The 19660-nt window shown below is 40.3% G+C and overlaps 3 protein-coding genes across 4 annotated transcripts; all 3 read left to right on the top strand.

The window, feature by feature from the left end:
* The first annotated feature begins 279 nt into the window (after positions 1-279).
* si:ch211-120k19.1 (uncharacterized protein LOC563199 homolog) lies at positions 280-3037 on the top strand. 2 transcript variants are annotated; one of them, XM_063879810.1, is made up of 6 exons: positions 280-553; positions 749-931; positions 1447-1769; positions 2245-2315; positions 2404-2433; positions 2541-3037. In XM_063879810.1, the coding sequence occupies exons 3-6, from the start codon at positions 1457-1459 to the stop codon at positions 2658-2660; spliced, it is 534 nt and encodes a 177-aa protein (XP_063735880.1). In that variant the 5' UTR covers positions 280-553; positions 749-931; positions 1447-1456; the 3' UTR covers positions 2661-3037. The 2 variants fall into 2 exon arrangements, with proteins under 2 accessions (XP_063735880.1, XP_063735879.1); XM_063879809.1 differs by having other exon boundaries at positions 280-931.
* A 357-nt stretch (positions 3038-3394) lies between these two features.
* rpl18 (ribosomal protein L18) lies at positions 3395-7412 on the top strand. Its single transcript, XM_063879808.1, has 7 exons — positions 3395-3495; positions 4155-4241; positions 4416-4523; positions 5141-5239; positions 5378-5501; positions 6355-6424; positions 7278-7412. The coding sequence occupies exons 1-7, from the start codon at positions 3493-3495 to the stop codon at positions 7351-7353; spliced, it is 567 nt and encodes a 188-aa protein (XP_063735878.1). The 5' UTR covers positions 3395-3492; the 3' UTR covers positions 7354-7412.
* A 344-nt stretch (positions 7413-7756) lies between these two features.
* On the top strand, positions 7757-19630 carry sphk2 (sphingosine kinase 2). Its single transcript, XM_063879820.1, has 8 exons — positions 7757-7852; positions 9935-11537; positions 13460-13609; positions 13864-13958; positions 14134-14249; positions 14416-14619; positions 15209-16784; positions 17223-19630. Exons 2-8 carry the CDS (start codon positions 11075-11077, stop codon positions 17283-17285), a joined length of 2667 nt encoding a protein of 888 aa, XP_063735890.1. The 5' UTR covers positions 7757-7852; positions 9935-11074; the 3' UTR covers positions 17286-19630.
* The last annotated feature ends 30 nt before the right edge of the window (positions 19631-19660 follow it).

Raw genomic sequence — 19660 nt, 5'->3', positions numbered from 1 at the left:
ATCTTTTAGTTGTTTTTTGTAAAATTGTGTTTCCCCCTACTTTGTCTTTTAGCTTTTTATTTATATATCTTTTCCTTTCCTGATTTATTTTATCTCATTGTCTGTCTGTCTGTCTGTCTGTCTGTCTGTCTGTCTGTCTGTCTGTCTGTCTGTCTGTCTGTCTGTCTGTCTGTCTGTCTGTCTGTCTGTCTGTCTGTCTGTCTGTCTGCTGTCTGTCTGTCTGTCTGTCTGTCTGTTAAATCAACCTATTTGTAAAAGTCAAATGGGGAGGTATAGGGGAAACTAGCAATCGTTTCACTTTACCTATCTGGTAATATATGCATAAATTCACTGACTAACATATCACACAAAGATACCCTTTATTCTCAGACACGTTTCTGGCCTTTTTGATTCAACAAGTCCATGGCAATTTACCCAAAGCAAAGAAAGTGAGGAGTGGCATTCTGCCTATTTATAGAGACAGCAGCACATGTGCTTCTGACCACAGAGCTGAACAGCTAACTTTCTGCTGTGGTATCCACTTCAACACTTCACCAAGTGACCAAAATCTGTGGTAAGTTGATTTTATGTGTCGACATGAACATCACTCAAGTGACGTTCCTGAGGTACAAGAGGCCATAAAACACATTTGTGCATTGGACTCTAAAGAAGCTTCAGTCAGTTTTTGTTCATAAGTGTATATACTGTAGCTGTCAAGATGTGTTTTTCAACCTCTCTACTGTCTGCCTCACATGTGTTATTTTCTCAGATTCTTCTTGGGCTGATAAAGGTCTTATCACACTTTCTGTGTGCTGGTGGCAGAACTTTGACCTGGTGAGAAGACATCTGTCTGAACCCCTCCCCCTCTGGTCCAATAGAACCAATCAGAGAGGAGCTCTGAGTGTCTTTGGCTCTGGTGATATAAGGAGAGGGTCAGAAGATACTCTGAAAGGTAGGTTTATACTTCTTGGGTAATAGTCATAACTAAGAGTGGTTCAAGCCCACAGCAATAACCATTTTAGATATGTAATTTAAATAACTATAAGGGACTGATGTGCATTAGGTCACATGGGCCATCTCACATTTGTATTTTTTTATTTAAACTTGTTTTTACTACGTGGGTCCTGGATTAATAATATCTATTTTTTTTAATAAGACCTGGCCAAGACAGGTTGCAGACAGCATTAATAGAAACAGTAGTTTTGTAGGCTAGCCTTTCTTTACTAAAATAAGATTTTGAATGCGGGATTTTAACCTGTATATTTACAGTGTAGTACTGCCAATTTTACAAGATTGCAAACTCCCAAGATTCTATTCCTGCAAGTGAAACACAATAGACGAAATGAATATAAGATTGAAAATAATGCACATAAAATAAATGCAAAGCCTTCCTCGCTAATGAATATGTCCATATTGTAAAGCAGTCATCCCATGTGGGTTTATTGAGTCGTTGTTGTCTCTGAGCAGGTCTGTCACCATGCGGCGGGTCTGGGCTGTGTTCAGGGCTTACCCTTACGTCGGGAACGTGCTCGGCTACACCGCGTTGTTCGCCTCAGCTGACGTCATACAGCAGAGAGTACTGGGGGGGAAACACTCGACAGCCGGCATCGACTGGTGTCAGACAGCTCGCGTGGCCACTGTGGGCTTCTGTTTCCATGCCAACTTCAACTATCACTGGCTGCGGGCGCTGGAGCGCGCACTGCCGGGGGGCGGGGTGAGGGCGGTGACTGGGAAGGTGGTGGTGGATCAGCTGGTCGCTGCCCCGCTCACCATCAGTGCCTTTTATATCGGTGAGTGACACACAAAGCATATTAAAGTCTAAACATGTATCCATTTATTAATCCCATCTATTTGACCTCTAATGACCCAGCTGCTGTACTGCTGCAGACTCCAGAGGCTTTACAATTCAGAGGCTTTATTTGGCATATGCACAATGGCAAACTAAAATCTGAATCTCAAAATAAACTTGAATTGACATACAGTAAAAGTAAAATAATTACCACTTGGATGCAGTAGTTTAGAAGTGAAAATTACAAAAATAAATACAGTACGTACATTTCCCTTTTCCTTTCCTCCTTTCCTATACATTTATTATTTTTTCCATTAAATGATGTGAAAGATATTCAAAAATGATGCTCATGTGACAGCATTGCATTTTGAACCACGCATTTGACCATAAAAAATAACCTACCCAAACAGCATGTGTTTCTAACGATGGATCCATCAAGGAGTCAGTGAAATATTTGACAGAAATCTCTCTTTCAGGTTTAAGTTTACTAGAAAGCAAGGATGACGTGTTTGAAGACTGGAGACAGAAGTTTTGGACATCTTATAAGGTAGACATACATTTTCCCTCATTTAAATATGTATTCCTCAGAAGAAATATATATTGCTGTCACTAATCACTTAATCTTTCCCGTTTAGACTGGAGTGGTATATTGGTCAATAATGCAGGTAAGCTATCCTTGTATTCCCTCATTGCTTACTTTCTGGCTACATCTCAAATAAAATCAATTCGGATATGTACAATAACAGTATTTACATCTCTTCCACTGTCCCAGGCTGTGAACTTCACCCTGGTTCCCCCTGTGGCTCGGACAGTGTTTTTGGGAGGAATCGCGCTGACTTTCACTATCTTCCTGTGTCACCTCAGACAGCAGAGTGACAACAAACTTGAATAAACTTAAGATCCTCAACTCCATGATGAATGTTTTGTACTGAACAACTGTGACATTAGAAACGTTTTTTGAAGGCAGGATTGGGTTGCAAAGTTGTACTGAGAAAAAGGAATAGATAGAAAATTCCAAATTGGAAATTTCTAGAAAAATAGGATAAAAGTCACATCTCTGTTGTTTAGCTGTGGATTATTGTTTAGCTGTAGTTTGTTTCTTGTTTAAACTGAATATGTTATCCAAATGTTATAATAATGTACAGTACAAACATAATTGTAATCCTGCTATTAATATTTCATTTTCCTTTAAATGTTTAATTGTGTCATACTGGAATAATTTTGTTTATGCTGCATTACATTTTCAACCAATAAAAAATACTATTTTAACACCCGTTTACATTTTGTCATAAACAGCCTGACACTGAACCTTATATTTTTGGCACCTCTTACTGTTTTGTTAAATTGACTGCAGCCAATATCTCTCCTTGTTGTCATTATTTTAGCCATATTTTACTTTTATAAAATGAAACTCTAGAGGAAATTACCATCTTATGTTGTATGTTGTATCTATTACATTACTTTACATTTAAACAACAACAATAAAGCATGGACTTACTGTAAAACAATATCACCTGCATTGTTGTATAATAAATGCATATTAAATATATTGCTTACCTGATTATAGCTCTTATGTGTGTAAGAAGGTCTGTGTCTCCGAACCACTTGAGGCGCTGTCCTGAGGAAAGCGCGTCCTCTGTAACCAATCAGAGACCCGAGATTTCATCACAGTCTTTATCGCGAGACCTCGGCTCTTCCTTTTCCCTTTTCGCTCTGAGCCCAAGATGGTAGGTCCTGTTACTAGAAAATGAAAAATACAAAAGCTTGACTATCCACGATCATCCTATGAATTAAAACTTCACATGTTTGTTACGACAGGCTGTACTTGTTGTAAACATTATGAACGTTACAGTCTTGCCATGATTTCGTATTATTTGACCATGTAAACGATATTAGCTTACATATTTGGTGCCGATGTACTGGCAGCCGGTCCACGCATTGACTCTGATCAAAAACAGGCTTTAAAAGTGTTTTGTAATGCGTAATATTGTCCCCAAGGGTCATTTTCTGTTCCACCGAAGTTATCGTTTGTAACTAAATGTCAAATTCAGCCACAGTTTAAAGAGTAGAGTTGTTTACTGTGCTGCTCGTGTTAGCAGTTAGCTGTGTAGTTGAAACGTGTGAAACGGCCTGCAATAACATTATGTGTTTCCTCTGTTTCTTGTTTGTGTATACATTGTGTTCATAGTATTAAATTGTGCTCATAGTTTTACATTGTGTTGCCTTGGCAGACCATAGAAGTTAAATGTAAGTTGAGCAATGGTGACTCTTATAGATGCAATTCGTTTTTAGCATATCCGTTACAAAATGAACTAAATACCATGATCTGCTTGTTAATGCATTCCTCTTTGATATTCTTTTAATGCCTTTCTGTTTATTTTTATAGGGAGTTGACATCAGACACAACAAGGACCGTAAGGTGCACAGGAAGGAGCCTAAGAGCCAGGATATCTACCTGAGGCTCTTGGTCAAGGTAATTTACGTCACTCTACTACACATTATGATTGACTCATTGGAAAAATGCCACATGTCTTTATTTCCATCGTCTTGGTTGGCAATGTAAATTCTGTGAATGTATCTTGTAAATCTGAACTGCTGAAGTTTGATCTTTCATGATCTCTTTAACCATGATGTTTTCTTGTTACAGTTGTACAGGTTCCTTGCCCGTCGCTGTAATGCTCCTTTCAACAAGGTCATCCTGAGGAGGCTCTTCATGAGCAGGACCAACAGGCCCCCCATCTCCATCTCCCGCCTGGTCAGTCTCAATTGCCTTTCATCCTGCCTTATCACCAATGACTCCTATCGCTAGTTGTACAATGTAACTTTTTAATCGTAATCACAATGTCAACTTGTTTGATAACCCTGTCAGACTCAGGGATTTGTATTTTTACATTGGTACCGTTTATGTATTCAGTTATCCTTTTTTTAATCCAATAATGTAAAATTATTTCCTGTTATTTGTTTAAAGCAATTTGTTGTATTTCAGCAGCAAGCTGAAAAGCAGTGCTGGGTACCCTCAAGTTCTTAGTGCTATCACTCTTATTGTATGAGGTGAAGTTTTGGAAAAGTTGGATAATGCACAACCTAGTTTTCATGGCTCTGGATTCTGTGATAAAATGGATTGGGTTGACACATTTAGGTAAAGGTTATTTCAGTGTTAATACCCATACAGCTTTGATTTTGTCGCATTCCAACACTTGATATGGAAATCTTATGAAGTGGTGGTCATATTGAAAGGAATTGTACATGCAATTTGATTCGTGTCATGCAGCTAATAAGTGCTTTCATGAGATTGCCCAGATTAAATGTGTATTAGACCGCTTGTTCAATGTGATTGTGCTAAATATCTGACTTTTCTTATATTGAATCTAGATCCGTAAGATGAGGATGCCTGGCCGTGAGAACAGAATCGCTGTCGTTGTGGGATCAGTCACTGATGATGTCAGGATTCAGGATATCCCCAAGCTCAAGGTAATGCCTCTTTTGGGAATGGCAGACTTCAACCCCTACAGTGTGTCTTTCCATCATGCCGTCCAATGAGGCTCTTGCCGTAATACCAGCATACCATCTGTGAAAGTTTCTAAGATGTTCCTGTTGCTCCTGCCACAGATCTGCGCTCTGAGGGTGACCGATGGCGCCCGCCGCAGGATCCTGAAGGCAGGCGGTCAGGTGATGACCTTTGACCAGCTGGCTTTGTCTGCTCCCAAAGGACAGGGCACAGTGCTGCTGTCAGGTAACTAAACATTATATTTAATTCATAATAACCATGATGCAATAACCAGTATGTAAGCAGTAAATCTCTCTTTTCTGCATATTTCACTTATCTAATGTAGCGTCACATTGGCATGATTTAGTTCCATTAGGGAAACAACAGAAGTTTGTTACGCTATGATAGGAGTACTCCATCAATTAGAAAAACAGGTTTTTATCTATATCGATTGATGGGCAATTAATCATCACAATGGTTGCATAATGGGTTTATTTGTTGAATGCTTTTGTCAGGCTTAAGAGACTCATATCTTAGCTTCTGTATTGTCACATTTGAAACTTCAATTATTAAGTGACAATGTTACGTTTATTGGCGAAATCAATTGGTGCATTAGTTGGGAATTAATCATTGCGTATATTTACTTTTTGAAGACGAGAAGGAATATGTTTTGTTTCAGACCATTTTCTTGTCTAGCCTAAGAAGTGTATAGAAATATTCAGCGGTAGAATTGCACACATGAGTTTAAATCTTTGGACGTCCACATGGCTCTATCACAGTGAGGCCAGACTGCTAAAAAAAAATGTATTTATCACAAATAAATGGAATTGCACATTTTTAATCAGCTTATTTTCAACAAAAACTAATGTTGGAACACTATGTTTTAATAACTTGCCATTGGAACTGCAAATGTGAAACTGATCATCTTTAGCTGTGTCTGATCTGTTATTCAGGAAACTAATTTAAGTACTTGGATTTCATCTTTGCTATAAGCAGGTGAAAGTGTGAAGTGTGGCAATACCTGTTCTGATAATGACCGTTGAATGCTGTATTTCTGTGTATTTGTTTTAAATCCTAAACATTTGCCTTTTTTCTTCAGGACCCCGTAAAGGCAGAGAGGTATACAGGCACTTTGGAAAAGCCCCTGGAACTCCTCACAGCCACACCAAGTATGTATACAGTTTATGTGAACACAGAATACAAGTTTACTATAGTATTTTCTTGGAAATGGCTCTTTTGAAAGTGGGGTTTACATATTCAGCTTTGTTGTCTGACTCTTCAGCAGAGTTTTTCAGTAACACTCTGTTCTATCTCTGATATTCTGGTCTGTTATATACATCATTTGTTGTAGTGGATTATATTGTATACATTATAGGTAGTAACCAAACTTAATGTACACTACAAAATCAGTAGAAGAAATCGAATGCCATGCCACCAGTATAAATACTAATAGTTTCAATCGTAGTAAGACCATCATAGTAGTAGTAGCCACTCGAGGGAAAACAGTGTTTGATGATCCTTAAACCCTCTTAGAGATAGTGAGATTCAATCAGAGAAACAAATGCTGATGTACTAAACAAACTAAATGTACTTTAAAGGGTATTATAAGCAACTGGAAGAACTATAGCAAACTGTTGATTTTTTTAAATGAATCATTATGGTGAGCAGTACAATGTTTTTCTTTCTTTTTAAACATATTAGTTACGGAAACATTCCATTGTAAATTAAACCTAAAAAGCCAGATCACATAAATGGGTTGTGAGTTTGTTTAAAATAAACTATGTCTTCGTGGACTAGCTGAAAGAACCAGAGGTTGTGACAGGCCCTCTTTTCACATAGACTAAAAGCATTTCTGACTGATGCGCAATCAATAAAATGAGTAAAGACTTAATAAAGGGCTGAGTTTACTTTGGTCTAAGTCAAAACTAATGCAGCAGATTTTCGGCGTAATTATAGCTAATTTGTTACATATCTATAAAAATATTACATTTTTATACTAAACTTTAATTTGTGTCCCTCCAGGCCCTACATCCGCTCCAAGGGCAGGAAGTTCGAGATGGCTCGTGGTCGCAGAGCCAGCCGTGGCTACAAGAACTAATCTGTGTCTTTGTTTTCCATGCAATCTGATACAAATAAAAGGTCGACTGTACAAAATGAGTTTGTCTTGTGTTTTTCATTGTACAGCCTGCACACCCTTGCAAATGCATATATCACTGATGTTAAGCCTTAAATGAAACGTTCAACACAGCAACAGAGGACCAGAATGAATATAAATCATCTCGCCATTACAACTTGTTTCCTTCACTCGGGAACGTTTTATCTCCTTTTATAGTCACTGAGGTTTTCACGTAAACCTGACGACAGGAATGTTTTGATCGGTATTGATTATGAGTGTGCAAGGGGAAAATGAGTTGTCCAGGAAGTGTTGTCCTGTAAATGATTGGAGAATGTCGGTGGGTGTTGCAATGTTTTCCTTATCGCCATTGGACTTCCTCTCCGCCGCTCAAAGCTGCTGCTACAGCGTCTCCAGACACTTCCTGCACCAAGCCACAGCATTCAGTGACTGTCTGTCGTCGTGAGGGGGGTGACAAGATGAGGTAATTTTGTATGTTTTTCCTTGATATGTAACATTTAACTTTGTTCCTTGTAACCCGAAGCTAGCTGAAATATAAGTGTTTAAAAGTTAGAAATGTCCGGCTCCATGGATTCGGCTTTAACCGACAGTTAGCTTGTCCCCCACTGTTACCTGCGTTAACTTGGATACCACCTCAAATTAATCAACACATCAGACTTGAACTATCAAATGGGGGCTCTTCATTGCAGCCGTGGGCATTTATGATCGTCTTCAAGAGAATAAAGCTGAACAAGGGCCGTAAGCTAGCTTTAACTTAGGCTAAAAACTGCTAGCCCCTGCTAATTGACACCGCTGTGTTGCGCTTGTCAGTTAGCAGTTACAGTAGCTACTGTAGTCACAACATTAGCAAGTGGAGGCTATCCCTTTGCTTTAACGTCAGGATTCGTAGCCTATAACGTCTATTTGCTTCTTTATGGCTATTTCAGAGGCTGATGCATTTATGGACCAGCGCCGTTGTGTAGGTTTGCTGTAACTGTTGAACTACAGCCAGAGTTAAGTCGTTCAGCATGCTAACAGCTAACCTGAAGTGGATGTCATCGGAAAGTTTAACGGATTGCTTTTACTTTACGTCATCTAATCAAACTTAATTTATATAGCACGTTTCATACCCAAAGGTCACTCAAAGCGCTTCACAAAAAAATAAACACATAGACAATTTATAAAATATAAATATTGTAATAAGACTATCTCCCCAAGCCCAGGTAATAACCCTAGAAAAAACACAGGACTGAATGAAACAGGAATAAATAATTCAAAGGAATTAAAGAGAATAAAATCTCATTTCTGGGGGTGCTCTTATTCTGCTCGTTAAAACGTGTGCAGCAGTGTTTTGCAGTAGTTGTGATCAGGGACATTAGACACGCTGTAAGTGTGCAAGTACACTGAGTATGCTCTTGAGTTAAAAGTAAAAAGCTAACTTGAAATTTGCCCAAAATACCCCGATGTCACTCAACAACAGCCTCATTGTGTGGGGGACAAAATTAGCCTGCTGGTATTATTTCTGGGCGTCCCCGCCCTGCATTTCAAGGACATAAGGTGCAACAATGGGCATCAGTGAGGGTCTTTTTGTGTGAGTTTTATCAAGACAGGACATCTGCCAAGTATTGATTATGTCTACACCTCTGCTTGCATAATGTTTTCAGACTGTTATAAAACTTGAAAGAATGATGTGACAAGTTTATTAATTTAGGGTTCACCATTCAAAGGTGATAGTCCAGTAATTGTACTTTGACGCACATAGGTCTAATTCACCGGACCCTGCTGACCTGGAGCTCGGATATGACTGCCATCTTTATACCTGTACATAACAATCATATGATAATAACTAACTTCTTAATAATAATTCTGCCATAAAGGTTTTCAGAAACTATGTATCTAAGTGAGTCACAGCCAATATAGAAATGTAGAATGTAGTGAACATCATTTATTTTTTGAGGACAATTTGAAATTTGTGCATGCTGATGCAAAATCTCTAAAACCCATGTAGGTCAAGTAATTGCACAATCTAAATCTTAGATTCAGTTGTGAAAGAGTCGAGACGCTGTTTCTGCAAATCCTGTTACACAAACGCCCTATTGTTTAAAAACAAAAAAAGAGCAGCAACCAGATGTGGTCAGTCTCATTGAACCTTTTATGCAAAATAATGTGGTGTCTCAGCAAGACTGTTGAGGATGTGTGACTGTTAGTCATTGTGTTCAAAGACACTTTTGGGGTCACGGGGCATGATGGGTCTTGTATTGCTTCATCCTGTAACCTGTAATCTCCTTCTCTTATCATGGTAGCTCTTCTGTGTACTTGTTCTACTCTTATTGTAACAATGTCATTCAGGAATATCCACCTTTGTACAGTAGAATTCCTGAATTATAGTATACAGCACAAAATGATTCAATGTATTAAGTTGTGTGTGCTTCCTGCTTTAATATCAATTTCTCACCCATTTTATCTTAAGTATGTTTAGGTGAATCACCCATACTTTAAAGTTCTGCTATTGTTTTGTCCACTTCAACAATTGACGTTTGTGTTTCTCCTCCTCTGTGTCACACAGGAACAAAGATTTTTTGGAGGGAACGTGAGGAATGACTCAAGGACATTACCATGACATAGATTAAGGACAGACCTGAAGCTGTCTCCTTGTTTGTCTTTTGTTTAGTTTCTGTTTTTTTGTTTGTTTTCTAGGTTTAGTCTCCACTTGTCTTATCTGGTGTACACACTGTTCTTGTGGAGAACAGATAATGAAGTATATGTTTGGCTGAAACGTTAAGGTATCACACTACTACTGTCTGGAGGACTGGCCTAGTTACTCCTCTTGTCTGCCTCCTATATCTCTGAGATTAAAGATAGCAAAAGAGGTATCAAAGGTCTTGAAAAAGCCAGCACTTGTCATATGTTTGTGGCATTAATTACACGTGGGCCAGTAATTATCATGCAACATACACAGAATTATTTACTTGTGCAGTAATTTAATTTAATTTTGTAGCCTCCTTGTTCAAACAAGGTGTGTTTGTTTGTCTTATTCATTCTTAGTGAATCACTTTTTCAATGCAACCAAGAGTATTAGTTTTATCCATTTGTGTAATTATTTGAAGATTTATTTTGAATGTCAAGGAGCTGCTCAGTTGCCTTATATTGTCATCGCATTTGTGGCTTCATGTTGTTATTTTTTTTACTTATGCAATCTTTGTGAAGAACACTTCTGTGTAACTGACTGATCTTGTAGTGGAAAATATACATTTTTAAATCTTTTTTTATTATGTTTATGTTTTGCTCACACATTTTTCCACTGGTAGTTAATTGTTTAGGCTGATGGCTCTTCAGATCAAACTGTGGGACAAAAACACGAGAGCTTTTTAACTGTGACACGAAGACTGATCTTAAGCTGTACCAATTTTCACTGGATACAAACTCTCAACAGAAGAACCTTTAAATTGGAAATATTTTTCTTTTGAAATGAAGACATTCTTCTGAAATGGACCGACAGAACAGAAACTTAGAGACTAATGAATCCTGACATTGAAAAGGAAGAATGATTTTGAGGAGATTTCAGGGATAAATCTCTCAGATTTTTATTTTCCCTGCAAATCTCAAAGAGTTATCAAACTCAACTTTTCAAGCATCGAACTGTAGAAAATCCAGCCCTTAAGCTCAATTTTTTTCCTGATAAGCCTTGTCCGCTTTAGCAGTGAGGATGCGATCTCCAGAACCGTCCTCGCCTTCCACAGCAGAAGCCCTGCTTCACGGCCAGTTTGCTAGCTGGGGTTCAGGCAGCAATAGCAACAATAACAGCTGCCCCAACAGCCCTGGTGGTCCGGGTGGACTGTCCCCTGCTGCCTCCCCTACTCCGGCTCCGGCCTCCAACTATGCCTTGACCCTAACCCACACCCACATACATATCCAGCGGCTGTCACCACGGCCGGGGAAGGAAGCCCGTCTCCTGCTGCCTTTATCAGAGCTGGTGGGGTGCAGCTGCCCCCGGGCCCCTGCGCCGCCTCTCCTTGTGCTGTACTGGTACCCGCCAGGAAAACGGCGGAAAGGGGTTTCTCGACGCAGGCAGGTGAGAGCCTACCTGGCAGAAAGCAGGTCTGAAGCTGAGAGGTGGTCAGCTGCTGTGCAGTGTTTACTCCGAGATGTGACCGTCACTGCTGACACCGGTGAGTGTGCCTCTCACCTTAACGGTTTTAAATGTTAGGAATATTCTAGAATTTTAAGTTAATCATCGAAAATGTCTTTGTTTTTCAAAACGATTTGGTACATCTACAAAATCACTGAAATGAAACAATTGTGTTGTCATATGTGTTTGTTTTCTCCTGGTGTCCAACCAGAGAAAGAGCTGACCAAAAAATACAATCAAACATTTAAATGAACATCTGTCAAAATAAATAAGTGACAATCTATTGATTTTGATTTGTGTAGGTGACAATATACATTGGGTATAAAGTAATTCTGTAAATGTAATTGTCTATGCAACCTCATTTATGCTTACCATTAAGATATGATAAAGGCTTTAAGAGTCTGGAAAGTTGCTTGAGAAGTTGCTTTAGTTGTACTGCTAAAAAGGGTACAGACCCTGTGTTACAGGACCACACTGGTGGTGATTGTATTAGCACAATAAGATCAATTGTGTGTACGTATCCTCGCTGCAGACTGTTTTGAAAGCAATATATTTGGGTTCATGGTGATTTAACTGTACTTGATAGAGCGATTTACTTTGACTGAGCAGAATGTTTGTCTGTACGAAGGAGTTTTGAGGTCATTGTGTTTACTGCATGAAAACACAATGTTACCTCATGCCACCGTGATTTATGCCTCCTTTGTAAATGCTTGCTAAATATAGGTTATTGTCACAATGACCCAAGACTTCTGAGAAAATAATAAATATTTTATCCCCGAGGACAGCAATGGTACCAGGAGAAGTTAGGGGTTATGTTGCGAAACCCAAAGAGAGATTAACCCTAATGCAGGCTAAGAGACTGTGAGATGTATTCCCCAAAGTATTTAGTTTGGATTTCTATTGTTTGTTTGTTTCAGCTGCATCTCACATTCATGTAATACCACTATGTTGTTATGCCCTTATCTGTCCTGCACACACGGCTGGTATCATTCAGTGTGAAATGAGAGACAAAGAGGGTCGGGCTGCTGCAGCATGCCCCCGCTTCCCAAGCCCTGTATCCCACAGCCTCAATAATCAAACAGATAGCAAGGCACCGCTCAGTGTTTACTTTATTGTGTGTGTTTTTATCTTTTTCCCGACCATAGGCGTCACACGCTTTGCCAGCATTTCCCATCACTTCCTGTCTCCTTCCTCTATTTCAGACTTAAATATTTAACCCTATTTCTCCTTACTCTCCATCATTTCTTTTTTATTTACCTATCACAATACTCTCGCTTGTTGTCTGCTCCTGCCCCGTTCATACTCTGTTGCAGTTCCTGTTTTCCCAGTGTTGCCAGCCTTCTGTTACACCTCTAGTTTCTGTTCCTCATAGCCTGTCTTATTTCTGTGCGTGTTTTTTTGCTTATGGACATTATAGCTGTGGTGAACTTGGTTGATTTGCTTCTGTGTTGTTTGTTGGTTAATCCGGGATTATCTGAGTGCAGTCATGTCATGTCTTTCCCCTGCACCGCTGGCATCCATCCATACCATACTAAATCTTTGATAGATAGATAGAGATACCTAGAGAAGAGGATTGTGTCATTTGAGCTTTACCCCTGGGATGATAAAAGAGTAATGAAGTGTTGCCTCTGCACGGACAGAATACTAACAATTTATTTATTGTTTTACCTTTTTTAAATTTCATTGCTTCAGTCAGAGTGATACTGACGTACATAAGCATATATCTGAATTTAAATAGTTAACAGAAGCGCTCTCAAGGGAAGCATTATGCAGTGTGAAGTAAATGATATGTAAAGTAAATAAAGGAGGCTCAAATGGTTGAATGCTATCAGGATCCAGGGTTGGGCAACAGTTTGTGATGACAGCTCCCTGTAAGCTTGCTTTGAAAATGCAGAGAATCTCTAGTTAAGAAAACCGTGTGAGTTTTGACTTATTCATGCTCTTCTCTTCTTTTTCCTACAGAATTTTCAAGAAGTCTGCTACCTCGTCCCAGGCGACTACTGTTATTGGTCAATCCCTTTAGTGGGAGAGGCCAGGCAATGCAGTTGTGTCAGACACACATCCTGCCAATGATCAGAGAGGCCAACATCAGCTACAACCTTATACAGACAGGTAACATGCCAATGCTTTTACATATAAGCAGAATAACATTATTGATCCCCAGGTGGAAATTAGGGTAATGTCACATTTGCTGCATTTCTAGAATAGAATCAAGAAATAACTTTAAATAAAATATACTACAATATATGAGGATAATATTGCTGAAAATGTGATCTGTGATTAAGTCTCTTTTTCAGCATTTGAACATATGTATAAAACATTGATATTTTACTGGGGTTAACTTAATGTATGTATATGTATCTCAGAGCGTCAGAACCATGCCAGAGAGCTTATCAGAGAGATATCGCTCCCAGAGTGGGATGGCATCATCATTATCTCTGGAGACGGCCTACTGCATGAGGTGTGTAATGCTTTTTTATTTATGGAGGGTTAAACACGATTGAATACTGGGGTATTTACCGGAAGCAAATATATAACTGTGGAGATATATATTTTGTGATTAATACCACATATATGTGTCTTAAACTGGGGCCACAGATATGATTTTCAGACATCTCTGTGTTGTGTTCTTGCAGGTAATCAATGGGCTGATGGAGCGTCCTGACTGGGAACAAGCAATAAAAACACCTGTCGGCATTCTTCCCTGCGGCTCTGGGAATGCACTGGCTGGCTCCATCAACCACCATGCAGGGTGAGCGTGTTCACAACTCACATGTTGTTTTGTCATCACTTTGTTATCTAGACCTAGATATCTTTGAATAACAGAATATAGGACTTTGTATTGCCCGTTTGTTTGTACAGTCCTCTCCTAAGCGTACTGAGTGGAGTCGTTTTTATCTTCTTTGAATCTCCCTCAGGTATGACATGTGCCTTCGGGAGCCCCTCCTTTTGAATTGCTGCTTTTTGCTCTGTCGAGGCGGAGTCCGACCCATGGACGTGATCTCTGTCACGACAAGCCCTCCACCCTCCGTCAACAGTCGTCCTGCAGCACCCAGGAGACTGTTCTCTTTCCTTTCTGTTGCCTGGGGCTTTGTGTCCGATGTGGACATTGAGAGTGAGAGGTGGGTAACTGATTAAACTGTAAGAACATCAGCTGTTGGCTTTGTTAATCCTGCTATATCACTTTTGATCCATTCAAATCACACTGATTTCTTGAATATATATCACTATCCCTGAGTAATTGGAAGTTTAGAGGACATTACTTGTCTCTGTTAAATAGCAAGTAGTGCACAATACTTGGAACACAGACAATCACAACACTATACTTTGTAATGTTTAGATACATCTTCAGAATTTCACAGAAAGATTATTTCCACATTAACTTTGCAATTTTTGTAACATAATAGCCCTTGTGGCAAAAATATTATATATATATATATATAGAAAATCACACACTGTAGATGCAAGATCACCACAACACTCACCCTCTCCCTATCCCTCACCCCCATTTCCACACATCAATGAGTGGGATGAAAAGGAAAAGGAACTTAAAAAAGTGACTATAAATGTCAGTCATATTGTTAAGATTTAATCATTATTTAGATATAAAAGAAGAACACCTATAATGTCTTGAGACATTTTAGCATCAGCTCCATCTAGCAGAAGACAGTAGGTACACATGTAAGATTAACTTGACATCTTTTCTTCTAGGTATCGTGGACTGGGCTCGGCTCGCTTCACCCTGGGCACCCTGGTGCGCATTGCTTCTCTTCGGTCCTACAAGGGTCGTCTGTCCTACCTGCCTCCCTCTATCCACCCCATCTCACCTGACACCACACCACCTCCCCCAAGGAGACCGCTCTCCCGAAGTATCACAGAAGGCCTGGATGACTTCTGTAGAACTCCCATCCATCGCACCTGCTCCGACATGGGCATCAGTGAACAGAGAAGCCTGCGTAGGGGCGAGGGAGAGATGGAGAAAGAGGAGAGGCAGAGAGAGAGGGAGAGAAGAAGGGAGAGGGCTAGGGGAGGGGGATCTGGCGTGGTGAGGGCAAGCAGCCTGGCAGAGGACAGGGAAAGAGAGGGGGAGATGGAGGCGGAAGCAGAGAGGTCAGGGACATGTTCCGAGAGTTCAGAATCAATTGAAAGGGAAGACTGTAATATGGGACAGGCGGAGAGGTTGGCTGGGATCAAGGATGAAAGGGAAGATGAGGGGAGGGTAGAGCAAGACTCCGGCGAGATGGAGGAGGAGGAGAGGGGGAAGAATGGGGAAGGCAGTGGTGGTTCTGCAGAGGGGGAGAGAGTTGGATTTGGGGTTGACACGGGGCGACAGGCAGACGGAGAGCCAGAGGGTTGTCTCACCTACCAAGAGGGTCTTAAGGACGCCAGAAAAGCACTGAGGAAGAATTCCGCCCCGTCCAGCCAGATCGCCCATGCTCTGTTCAACCAGCCGCTCAGTCAGGAGGCGGACCCAGTCTCCGGCTCGCCTTACAGGGTCGAGGAAGTGGACCTGAACGGCTCCTACTACCAGAAAGAACCCTACCAACTGGACGTTGCTCGGGAGCGATCTCTCACCATCTCTTCCTCCCCCTTCCGTCACTCTCCCTTCTCCAAGCCCAAGACCCTGGACCAACACCAGAACGCCTCTCGGCCGAGGCCCCTCTCTCTCCTCCAGCACTCCCACTCAAACTCTCTCCCCCCAAAACTTCCCTCCCTCTCCCTGTCTCTTTCTCCCACACCCCCATCTTCCCCTTCATGTGCCTCCCCACACTCTTCATCCTACCTCGTCCCACGTCCTAACACACCAAACTCCACCTCGCCCTCGCCCTCTCTACGCACACCGTCCTCAACTTTTAACTTTGACATTGCCGAGCCAGCAGGACCTCAAAAGAACCGTCCTTTATTCTCACTGCCTTTAAATGCCCCAAGAGATAACTTGTTACCCCCCCTCGACCAACCCCTTCCCACCAGAGACTGGGTCACTATTGAAGGAGACTTTGTCCTGGTCCTGGCTCTTTATCAGTCCCACCTCGGGGCTGATCTTCATGCTGCACCCCAGGCCAGGTTTGACGATGGGCTGATCCACCTGACCTTTGTGCGGGCGGGGATCTCCAGAGCCACTCTGCTGAGACTGTTCTTCGCTATGGAAAGAGGAACCCACCACTCCGTCAGCTCGCCATATGTGAGCCACATTACCTGCAAGGCCTTCAGGCTGCAGCCCCTGTCCACACGAGGGACACTCACTGTGGACGGAGAACTGGTGCCCTATGGGCCTCTTCAAGCGCAGGTTAGAAACACTTACTGAGTGTAGTAACTGTAGGTGATGGGAGATGACTAAAACAAAAGCATGTATGAGTTTCTTGGAAAGTGGCCCACATTTAAACTATGTGAGCTTTTGAAAACTAATGATAGGTTTTTTCCCTTCCATTTACTGAAAACCTCTGCTTTAGATGCACCCATACTTCATTTGCATGTACTGTAACTGTAATATTCCTTGTTGGATTATGCCTGTGATTTGGTTTTGAGCTCTGACGCCTAACAATAGGAACGCAGCTAATTTGTTTTATTCAAGCTTTTAATCATAATTTCATTGTTCATTTTTCAAACAATTATTTTGTCCTTATCAGTTTGTTTTTGAGTTGCAGATGTACTTTATACTTAGTATTAATGCTGTAAAGATATGTTAATGTGGATTTGTCATAATTTCCTATTGTGTATTTCACAGGTTCATCCCGCCATGGCTCGTCTCATCGTTGGCGACTCTGGAGTGAAGATTACCAGATTCTAATCAGGGATTGGTTGAGCAGATTGATGGACACAACACTGAATTATGTAATCTCTAGTTGTCATCTATACTCTGAAAGAGGGCAGAGTATCTGAGAGACTTAAAATAGCCTGGATTGCAGAAACAGCTTTCCTGGGGTTTAATGAAAGGGATAACCCACCGAGCCATGCATCATTGGAGCATGACTACAGGGATTAATAGCAAATTTGAAAATGGATGAAAAATGCGCCTCATTGCACAGCTGTTGGATTACGCTCAGCGTGACCAGAGAAGCATGGCAACTGCACAGCCTGGGATAGTAAGAGGGAAGAACAATCGAATGTTTAAGGTTTTTTGTGTGCAGATAGTGCATGTGTTGGATGTATACGTAGTGGTATGCATGCAGGGAAGCACTACCGGAATTTTGCCTTTTAATGAGAGAAAGAAATCAGATTGAATTAAGAGAAATTTCTCCTTTAACATGCTACAAAAAATACACTGAGATTCACTTGGGCCAACAACCCAATAAAATGAGCCCCTACCTTCTTATCTCCCCGACCAAATGTCAAAGTATAAATCTTCCGTCCATGAAAGGAATGCCTTATCTGACACTGGACAGTACAGTTGTACCTTTGCCCTTATTGCTCTTATATAAGAAACACACACATTCTTAATGGCTGTCCACCTAGCTTAGTGTTCGTCCACTACATCAAAGCAAAGCTACACTTAGACATACTGGTAGACCCACACAACTACTGTTATCTTTGAGCACACTACTCCCACTGCTTTAAGCATCAGTGGAGAAAAAATAGGAGAAATGTACACTTTAATGCTGTTAATGCAAGTGACTCAATGTAGAGCAGTGCCATCAAGCTTTTCAGTGTTAGTCCATTAGTATGGAGTGGAGAGGAGCCGTTGAGCGGTGACCATTACTGACATTTCTAAATAATCTGCCTGTTTTTTTAGCCAGTGGATGCACGACGATGATGTCAATGTTATCACAATTTACTACATATTGAACTAGAAAAATGTCTGAACGTAGCAAGCTTCTTCGTCAGTGGTTTTAGACTGCATTTGAAAGAAATGTTTCAGAATCACACTGATTTCTCGAATATATCACTATCTCTGAGTGATTGGAAGTTTGGAGGACATTACTTGTCTCTGTTAAATAGCAAGTAGTGCATTTAATTTGCACAATAACTGGAGTTGAAGGAACACAGGAAATCACAACACTATAATGCTTTGTAATGTTTAGATACATCTTCAGAGTTTTGCAGAATTTGACACAATGCTTTGTTCTAGATATGGATGCACTTGTATTAATAGCGGAGTCTAGATAATATAATAAATTGTTCACATTGCAGTTCTAGCCTGAAATATTTATTGTCTCGATTTGAACTTTTTTTTGAACGGTAAGGACAGCCTTATTACAAATTCATCGTTCATTTAAAAGTCCTGTCGCTGAGACAAACAAGGACCCATCACTAAATTCCAGGTGACTTATGATCACCAGATAGATTTAAATGTACTCAAAATAACTTTCACTTAGAGAATCACCTGCAGCAGAACAAATCTGCTGAATTAACTGACAGATTGGGTTTTAAATGGAACATATCTTGAGAACCTTTTTCAGATGGTAATGTGCTCCCTAGTGAAATCAAACCGCCAATACTGGAGCCCATCATAGGAATCATTGTCATTTTTTATAAATTATTGTTTTTAATGGTATATTAAGATCTGCTGATATTCTTGATCAGGACAAAGGATAAATCAAAAGCATGTGCAGTATATCAATCAGTAAGATTATATGCCGCCTGCTTGGGTCATCGTCAACATACTGTATGTCTTGGTCATGCCTGAAAAAATCAATACCTTTGTGAAAATAAGCCTGTAAATTCTGGCTGTTGATCATGAACTGTTTAAACCTGACTGCAGAAAATGGAGTAAAATCCTTTGCTCACCAGGCCTTTATTTTTCTTCTGTTATATTTTTGTTTTGTATTTTTTCCGAACGCACAATTCAGCTAGACCACCACAACTACACTGTTCAAACACAGCTTCATACTGTAAATACACACTTTGGGTTAGGGCTAGTAACAGTACCAAATACAAGAAAATACTTTCACTTTCATGAAGTTTTACACCAAAAAGTTAGCTCTCAATGCTAAGTAATCTAGTTCACATACATAAACATTTTGTCATCTATGGCCATAGCTCAGTGTTAGAGGCACATTTGATAGGACAATGTCGGGTATAAACCCTAAAATTGATAATGCTGTTAAGATGTCTGTAGTGGACTGCCTGTAATGAAATTGTAATTATTAATAAAATAATGTGAATATAGGAAATATACTCACAATGTACAGTTAATAGTTGTATGTGATTTTTGAATAAATATAA

The sequence above is a fragment of the Eleginops maclovinus genome, chromosome 3 (genome assembly GCF_036324505.1).
Source record: "Eleginops maclovinus isolate JMC-PN-2008 ecotype Puerto Natales chromosome 3, JC_Emac_rtc_rv5, whole genome shotgun sequence".
Taxonomy (NCBI): Eukaryota; Metazoa; Chordata; class Actinopteri; order Perciformes; family Eleginopidae; genus Eleginops; species Eleginops maclovinus.
Note: the sequence above shows the minus strand (reverse complement) of the source record. Positions and strands in the feature narration are given on the sequence as shown.